The 9,762-nt window shown below is 46.2% G+C and overlaps 1 protein-coding gene across 1 annotated transcript; it reads left to right on the plus strand.

Moving 5' to 3' along the window:
* The first annotated feature begins 6,289 nt into the window (after positions 1-6,289).
* Positions 6,290-9,700, plus strand: LOC4802003 (uncharacterized). Its single transcript, XM_001358974.4, has 9 exons — positions 6,290-6,445; positions 6,560-6,686; positions 6,755-6,898; positions 6,959-7,131; positions 7,192-7,398; positions 7,454-7,835; positions 7,896-8,106; positions 8,175-8,612; positions 8,672-9,700. Exons 1-9 carry the CDS (start codon positions 6,410-6,412, stop codon positions 9,138-9,140), a joined length of 2,187 nt encoding a protein of 728 aa, XP_001359011.2. The 5' UTR covers positions 6,290-6,409; the 3' UTR covers positions 9,141-9,700.
* Positions 9,701-9,762: the final 62 nt, after the last annotated feature.

The following is a 9,762-nucleotide window of genomic DNA, read 5'->3' on the forward strand; positions in this document are numbered from 1 at the left end:
TAAGTAATGTAAAATTTATTTTAAATAAACTGAAAATATGTTTTGGCTTGTACTAGTTTTTCCCTCTTTCGGCGCCTGCTTATTTCTTGCCAGGCATTTTATTTATGCATAACAAAGCACCACTTAAATCTGTTCAGCATTTTGCTTTTTTCCTTTCTTAGAGGCGCACACTCTACCGCTGCCGCTGCCGCTGACGCTGGTGATGCTATTCGAAAGTTTGCAATCTGCATGCCAAGTTGTCGACGTTTTCACACAAACAGGCCAGGAAAGCGGGCGGGACAGGACAGGAGGGGCCTGTAAGGATAAGGAGAGGAAGTCGGGAACTGGAACTGGAACTGGAGCTGGAGTTGGAGCTGCAGCTGGTATTGCAATGGGCGATGGGCGATGGGCAATGGGCGAGGTGGAGCCCTGTGCCGAGTGCAAGTGCCTGCGCGTTTATAAGTTTTCAACTGTTGTATGAAATTTTACAAATTAGATTCATTTCTATGCATTGAAATACATTTTCAAACTTTGCTGCAGAAAGTTTCCAGGATATTTGCACACACACACGTACAGGTCTGATAGACAGACAGACTGACTGCAGGAGCGAAGGCAGAGTATAGCCCAGCCCAGGACAACGAGTACGACCCAGTGACACAACATGCCAAAACTCACTCTATTAGTTTGCCAGTTTATAAAGAAACATGTATAAAAGTTTCACATATTTGCAATTTCATTAATACAAAACTTATTTGAAGGCCCGAAGACCGAACACCCAATCCAGCTCTGCTCTGCCTTGCCTCCCCTGCTCTATCCCAATCCCCCAATGATGCCCATTTTTGTTAATTTTAACTTCAGCCTCACTCACTCCCACTCGAACACACACGTACACAAAAACGTACAGAGGATTCGGGAAAAGTTGTTGGGTAAAATTCCAGAAATTGAAATGTGAAAACTCAAACATTCCAATGATGAAAAAAGAAATGAGAAAAGAAATACTCAACTCGAACATCATTTGCAGCAATAAAAGAAGTCAGAACACCCGACAGCAGAAGCAGTACAGCGATGCGTCAAATGAATCGAGGCGTGGTCCTTTGGGGTGTGGCGGAGGAAGCTGGCTGCCCGTGGCATCCTCCCACACCCACTCAGAGCTCGCTCACTACGACATTATCATAATTAATTAAAAAAGTTTTTAAAATCAATTTCCAAATGCCAAGATGTGTCTGTGGAGAACTGTTTGATGAACCATGGCCAAAGAGAGCAGCTGGAAAAATTGATAACTTTGGCTTGTCATGGACAAAGCGAAACCCTAAAGCAGGGCACAAAATTCCATGCCAGAAAAAAAATGTCATTCCGATCCATGCAGAAATATTCTACAAATTCGGTCCATAATATTGTGATAAAATAAAAGCATTACATGGGTTTTTATTCAACTTAATAATCCTTTTTCCCAGTTGACAGAAAGGTTATTCAGTGTAATTGGCTTCAACAGTGGACTGTGAAGATCATCCAGCATCCATCATCAATGAACACAGGGGAAACGGAAATTCGAATAAAACGTATGTATATTTTGGCAATTGGCCTAACCTAATTTTTCGTATTCAGGATAATATCAAATAACCATGGCATTCCCACGATATTCCTTTTGATAGTTTAATGAGTAAGAAAGACTTTTCGGAATAACTTTTATCATGACTCCTTATAGGAAACTCCTTATAGGAAATAATAAAGAAAATGTGTAATTTACTAGGTATTTTAAAATGCATAAATACATACATACATATGTATGTCTGCACAATTTGTAGTTCGAAGCCCACCCAGAGCACCATGGGCCTATTTGGAGCGATATCTGTCCTTAACCCTAATACCAATAAAGAAATTCATTTAAAAAAATGTATACATACGTTCATTCTTATTATACCATATAGCTTTTTAGGCAAATGTAAAAAAATTTAAAAAAATGTTAAAAAAAATAAAGAAAAATGCACGCCATTATGGCAGAAACGGGGCGGATTTGTACTATATATATGCATGTACAATGGGCTCTGCCACGTTTCGCTTTGTCGCACATTGAGGGTGCACGGATAAGAAATGAGGATAGCTCATTGTGTCGCGATGGCGGGGTGCTTCCCAAAATTGTCTTTCGTACAAAACCCTGGCAAAAACAGAAAAACTTTAATTTGAACCAAATCGGTAGAAACCTCTGTAAATCAAATTTTATTTCATTTTTCGTTTACAAAATTTTAGAAAATAATGCCAATCTTATAGAAAACTGATTAAGCTATCGAATCAAATTGTTTTTCTTTTGAAAATTGCAGTAAACTGAAATGCTATTGCTGTGCGAACACTTAAGTCCGGCACTGTATAATGTGGTGGCTAATGTTAATATGAAAGTACCTTCAACCTTATACCATATAAATTCTGGCAATTACAATAATCATGGCAGGTGAGATGACTTGAAGAAGTCGTCGTTCAGGTGTGTTTACGAGTATTCACGAATTGTTGGCAGAAAGCGGAAGATGTTTCCACCTACCGTGCCGTTTGTCTTGCCCAGCAATTTATGGTCACTATGTTGCGAAAAATGAGGGTCGGGTCGAATCGCTGGGAAGAGCTGGCACAGCAGCTAAGATACGCTTTGAACATTAAAGAAATTGAAAGCACTACAAAATTGCTAGAAGCAAGCACTACAGTGGGACTGGGAGTGCAAATCAAAAAGCCAGCAATAGTGCAATGCATTTTAATTTGGCCCGCAAACACAACACAAACCAAACCGATCCAAGCCAAAAGGAAGCCACACAGTACACACAGATACGTACATACATAGATACATATGTACATGCGAGCGGAGGCAGTACATAAATAAATACTTGAGCAAATATTTACAACTCTGGCGTGGAATTATAAGCAGCGCCCGAAATACAAGTATGCACTACAAAAATGAAGGCAGCCAGCCATCAGTGCTGCCATTTCAGATATTTTCCGCTATTAATTTGGTTTTTTTGTTTAATAACTTTTCTTGTACACGTAGAATTATGTTGATAAGTTTCCACCGCAAGCCAGGTATTTCCCAATTCTGTTCTATCTATCGTGTGTTTTTCAAAAGCGATACAACTACGATTCTTGGAAGCTGGATTCCAATAATCAAGAACGTACGTTGAATAAGGTAACTGAACCCCCAAACAGGACTGGCTAACCAAGATTAAGTTCCATTGCATCCAGCTCTAATTATTTCATAAGATCTAGCTAGAATGGAATTATACTTATCTACGAGTACGTTGGAAGATTATATAGGATTCTTCATAGTCGATTGGGTTGCCTTATCATTACCACACCACCAGGAATGTACTTTAAAGTGGTGCAACGAACCCTTTTCCAGCCGCCCGTGGGCCCGATGACAGAGATTTATAATTTGGCGTCGGTCTAGGCTAATTGCACAAGTATTCGTATCTTTATTCAGTCTTATTAATTGCAATATATACAATGGTAGTCACTCTCCAAGCGCCGCTCGGTAAGCCGTTCCGCCTAGGTCTACTGGATTATGATTCCTCCTCCTCATTGTGGAGCGGTGTTTATATTGCTTCTTGAAAATTGTGGTTTGCTTTTCCCAGCTAGCCACAAATGTTGATTTGGCTGTTTTGGGCCCTCAAGAGGTGGCAACACTGCCAGCGTGTGTGACGGAGTGGCCGAGAGAGCGAGAACGAAGCTTCTCGCACCTGTTTGCATGTGTTGTGTGTGTGTGTGTGTGTGTGCGAGCGAGCGCGCGCATAAAACGCGCCGCAGCAGAAGTGAGCAGCATTTTTATTTATTTGCCGAGACGTGGGTTTTATTTTGCTTTGCTGGTGCCTCTTTTTGTTCTGCAGCCAAATATGCAGGGCTGGAATTCCTGGACTCCGCCGTCGTGATGCACTGCAGCAGCAGCCAGGTGGGCGTGTCCGCGGGGCGGGGGGGAGAGACAAACCAGATAAGGTTGGCAGCGCCGTTTGCGGAGCAGCGAGGCGTAGTCGGGCACCGAGTGTCGAGTGCGAGCTTGTTTGGCAGATCTTCGATCAATCGTCAACAGCTTCGTCCCCAAAGATAGCCTTCCTTTCGGGCTTCCCCTCAGTGCATCAGCATTTGATCTATGTGTGAGTGTGTGCCCATGTGTTAGTACGTCAGCCATTTCAACAGAGGCGCCTCCTTTTTGCGCCGTCTCTCGCACATTTGCATGCAATAAAGATGGCGGGCGATAACTAGGTTGCCTGCCATTGTTTGCCTTTTTCCCATATTTCTGCTTAACTCTTTCACCGTGTGTGCCACTAGCTGGCCGCCAAAGAAGCAGACAGAGCCCAAGCAGCCACTAAAATAAAAGGCAATGTACGCCAACTGCCGTATCCTGCCACAGCCACAGCCACAGCCACGGCTGCTCTGCTCTGCTCCTTCTTCTTTTGGCGGTTCTGCCGCTGCCCTGCATTATGCAGATGTACACCAGGTTCATGAATATATATGCCGGCACTTTGTCTACCTACACACGAGCACTCACACCCGGAACCCCTGAACGCGGATGCCAGTGCGATTGTGTGAAAAAGAAGTCAAACAAACTAACTGACAAAATGCCATATGTTTGTGCACGATAAGCTCCTGCACAGCTCTCCCTACCAGCGACCCCGTTTGGAGAGCTCGAACCCATAATTATAATTTAACACCGCATCAAATCAAACAGGGAACACAATAAGAACAAAACCCCAGCAAATCGATGGCCCGGCCACCACACGCACACGCATTTTCATAGCCGAAACCCCAAAGCCCCCAATCCCCCCATCAGGGCTATGCTCACCCGGCTGAGTAAATCAAAAATGTGCAATAAAAACTGCAATAAAGCACGCTTCAAAGGTGGCATGGGAATGGGTATGGGCATTGGTATGGTCATGGCAGGGGGAGGGGAAAGGGGAAGTGGAGGGAAATGCCTGGTTGCAAACCTCATCTAAGCAACGATAATGATTGCAATTCGTTTTTATGACCCACAACCAACTAACCGTTTCCGGGTATTACGATTCTGCAAAGCAATTTGCCAGCACGAATACTCGTATACCCGTAACCGTACTCGAAACAAAATTAAATTAAAAGCAAGCTCCGATTTCCAGCAGAAGGGAAGCATTTGCGAGGATGTTTTATGCTAAATTCGTCGCTTTAAACACACAAATAATAATAATATGTTCTTAGATTTCAGTAATTGGAGAATTTATGTTAAATTATAATTTTTTCTTCTGCGGATGATAGAAAGTAATAGTTCTTGCGAGGAGATAAGTCTTTCAAGACCAATTTCAATGAAGAAAACATCTACTTAGAAAACCAATAGGTATAAAGAATAAAGAGTACTGAGTACTGAGTACATTTATCATTTGTCAACTTAGTGGATATTTCTGTAGAAGAACAATCCTAATGAACTACTTTCACAACCGATTCAGTGATACGTATTTACCGAGGCAAAGGCGGTGCCCGCATGGAAGTTAGAGCTGGCTGGAACACACGTTGCTCCAGGAGCAAAAAGGGCATCTGGCCAAACACTAGAAATGCCAGGGAGAACCGCCCTTCAGGTTATTTTTAGTCGCGTGGCCAGAAGTGGCCCGAGTGGCCCGACTGGCCCGAGTGACCAGCTTGAAGTGGTCAGGTGTATAGTGCACCTGTCGTCGCCAATCAACCTTGACTCGTGCTGGCCGTTGGGCGGGCGGCAGTGGGGTATTCCGGAGGTTCATGGACCCAACACCACGGCTACCAATTGCAGTCCCAGCTCTCCACGCTCTGCGAGGTAGCCAGCCCCTTGTCGCCGCTGTTGGTTGGTTTTGGATGCGATTTGCTTGGTCGGATGGATGGCCAGCGATTTTCCAATAAAGTAAAATTGCATTTGATGATGCCAGGATATGTTTTTTCCAATCACTCTGACATTTCTCCGTTCCTCTTTGTTTTCTCCTGTTTTCCCCCCAGCCATTTATAGAAAATTTAATAAAAGTGTTGGTGGCATTGCGACAAACTGGGCGATGAATGAGCGCGTGATTGGAAGCGATTTGTAGAACGGTGAACGTCGCTCGGCCAGCACTCCGCTTTCCGCTTTCCACTCACCACTCTCCGGGGTCTCCGGGCCAGGGCACGAGGAGGAAGTGATTAGTGTTGCGCTCCTCCAAAGCTTCCTTGCGTGCGCCGTACGCCGTACGAAGTGCGCCTTGCGCCGTGCAACCGGCTCCTCGGAGAAACGTAGGCAAACACAGCGAAGCGCAGAAATCCAATTTGTAATATGGACCGAGCTAGGTGGCCCTTGACTTCATTGTTTCACTCAGTTACTTTGGCTTATATATACAAATACAAATACATATGTCGTAGGGACTTTCGATTGTATTTCACACAATTTTCGTACTCAACAAAAACACAAAAAACAGTTAACAATACTTGAGCCAATATGCATACGACCAAGATAGAGGAGGGCGATGACAGGGTAAGTCCAGACCAAGTCCATGTCCGAGTCCGAGTCCGTGTCATATGTGCCGGACATTAAACATGCTCAACTAATTTGCCTGCCCATCCAATCTCCCTTGAAAACCGTCTGCAGGAGGATATGGAGCTCAACCAAGTCTGGCGGGCCTGTCGTAAAATTCAAGGTGCTATTTTTCGTTATAACTTTGACATCTGTGCCGATTTGAAACAGCAGGATCCAGGATGCAGCGGCTTCGTATCGGGTAAGAACGACATCCGCTAGGGACATTTCGGTCTGCCCTTTTTTATATCATTTTTATGACCCCAACAGAGCCCATCTTCACGGCTGTGCTGGGCAAGTATCGCAAGGTGGCCGGCATGTCCGAAACCGAGCTGAGGGACGTCACCGACTACTTTCAAATCCGTGACGGGCGCGTGGCCTATCGCCAGTTCTGCAAGGTTGTCTGCAGCGAAAGTGAGTTGGGCATGGTTGCTGTTCATGATTTTCTGGCTCTGACCCGGCTCTGACCCGCAGCCCTGCACAAGAGCGCCAAGACGGACCTGGCCACTGGCCTGGAGTGGAACGATCCCTGGCATGTGAATGTCATTCCCCAGCCGGAGGATCGACGCAGGCTCTGTCTGATTTTGCTTAAGATTGCTCAGGAGGCGAACATACCATTGATGCCGTACTTTCAGGACTATGAACTGGTGATTGCTCCTCACCGCTGTGCCCTATACCAGGAAAAACGTATTTTCTTTCACTTCTAGATTGCTCAAAATGTGGGCGTGGTCACGGTGTCGCACTTCTCGCGGGTGCTGCACTTCATGAAGATACCGCTGTCGGAGCCGGACTTTCTGCTGCTGCTGAGGCGCTATATGAAAGACGGCTATTTGGTTAATTACGTGGCGTTCCTCAAGCACATCGATAACATAATTGCCTACCTGAAGGACCACCGTCTGCTGGACAACTCTCAGGTGGGGCAAGGGGGCAACTTTATTCTATTCATTTTAATCGGGTCCCGTTCTTTAGGATATCATTAAGGACTTCCCAGGTCGCCTAGTGGACTTGGAGCTCTCCCAGCTGCCGGCAGTCAATGGCTGCAAGCTGGTGCACCCTATCTTTCCGGATGCGTGCAATCATCCGAAGAAGAATCGCAGCCAATGCGACATCATTTTCTGCATACAGAACTACGTCTACAAGAACCAGGTGCGCACCTCCGAGTTCCTGGAGAGCTTCGACGCCTTGAACATCGGCAGCATCACCAAAAACCAGTTCGAGCGCGGCCTGTCCACCATGGGAGTGGGCAAGTACCTGTCCCAGCGCGAGATGGCTGTACTGGTGGATCGCTATCTGGATCCGATGGACATCAACCGCGTACGTTGGCGCAATTTTGTGGATGAGATCGACACGGGTGGGGAGTGGTTACGAGTAGTCTAGGGAATTTGTAATTTATTTGACCCTGTTTCTGTAGTCTTCACCATCAAGAACCTAGACAAGATGCCGCAGTGCGTGGTCGAGTCGCCGCTGCGCCACATCCAAGAGCTGCCCAGACCCGGCGCCGTGGACTGGCAGTCGGCCCCGCAGAGCATGCGTGAAGTGTGCGAGGAGGCAATGGCAAAGATACGCATCCGCATCCGCAACCGTCGCCTGTACCTGCACCCCTTCTTCCGCAGCTATGACAAGTGAGTGGAGTGGATGACTCGAGTCCTGACTCCTAGGTTTTTTTACCCATCCGCCCTGCCCTTTCCAGACTCAATAGTGGCCATGTGCGCTGCAACCAGACCAATCAGATCTTCCGCACCAATGGCATACTCCTGTCCGATCAGGAGCTCGATGCCGTGCTGCATCGCTATGGCAATGAGCTCGGCTTTCATTACACCAAGTTCCTGGACGACGTGGATCCAGCCGAGTACGCCATGCCCAGCATGGTGACCAAGCAGCAGCTTCAGGATTGCCCGCCATTCGCCCGGGACAATCTGGAACCGGAGGAGGCCAGCGAGGAGACCATTATTCGCATCCTGACCAGTGCCAAGCGTCAGGCCCTTACCAAGGGCCTGGCCGTCATCGATTTCATGACCGACTACGACCGTCACCGCGAGGGCGAGATTCTGGAGTCCGACTTTAAGCGGGCCCTGGACAACTCAGGCGTCATCCTGACTGAGGAAGAGACCACAATTCTTTGCAACATGTAGGCTGTCCAGTGACTACCATAACCATCAATCTCACCTTATCCCTCGATCTCCACAGCTTCCGTTCTCCCCGGCGCATGGCGTGCGTGCGCTACCGGGACTTCTGCAAGGCCCTGGACGAGATCTTCATACAACTCGAATCGAGTCTTGGCGACCAGGTGGTCACAGCTGTACCTCTATTGCACCTGCCCAACTTGGACTGCGTCGATTGCTTCCTCAGCTTCGACGAGCGGACCATTTGTTCGCAGGCCCTCATGAAGCTCGCTCGCAAACCCGACGAGATTTCCAACTTGAGCCAGGTCTTCAAGGACTTTGACCGCGAGAACTGTGGCTCCATCTCCCAGAACCAGTTCCTGCGCGGCCTCACCGTCCGCGAGATGCACCAGATGCTGAGCAGCCGCGAGTTCGAGGCCATCTGCAAGTGCTTCGGGATGCAGCGTGGCCTCTGCCTCGAGTTCAACTACCGCGAATTCCTTAAGATTCTGGACGTGCTCTTCACCACCGGCCAGGTGAAGCGAAACTATTAGAGATCATTCTGCCTGATGTTCCAAATTCTCAGTGTATAATCGTTTTTGTTTGTGCAAAATTATGATTGTTACGAGTGTTATATATAAGAAATATAAGAAAACGCAGCAAAGTAAAGTTTACTTTTCTTTAATTAATGTAATTCGCTTGAAAACCGCCCCCTCTCTCATCCCTCGGTTATGACGGAAGAGAATAACGTTTTTGTTTATATTTTTAGAGGGGGGAGAAACTATATTTATACAATTTTCAAATTCGTCTTAGCCTAAGCTGAATCTGTTCCGAAAATGCTACCCTACCCCAAGTCTGTGGCCCGTCTCATCTGTGCGATTTCGCAATGCCGCGCATCCCTCTACTTCTACCTTTACGGACGTTTCTTTCTCACGATCTAATATGGTTTGTAAATATAGTAGTTTAAGTATGTATACATATATAGAGAATTCTTTCAACAAGTATTCCGGCATCTATTATACAGTTCTGTGTTTTTGTTTATGTTTTTGTTTGTGGGTAGCAATTAAACTCGAGTTTGATTTTTAATAAAATATTATCTGCTCTGCCCCACCAAGGAGTATATAAATATATAGATATACAAGTAGTCTATAAGCTAATGCACACACCCAAGAAACA

This window comes from Drosophila pseudoobscura, chromosome 2 (genome assembly GCF_009870125.1).
Source record: "Drosophila pseudoobscura strain MV-25-SWS-2005 chromosome 2, UCI_Dpse_MV25, whole genome shotgun sequence".
NCBI lineage: Eukaryota > Metazoa > Arthropoda > Insecta > Diptera > Drosophilidae > Drosophila > Drosophila pseudoobscura.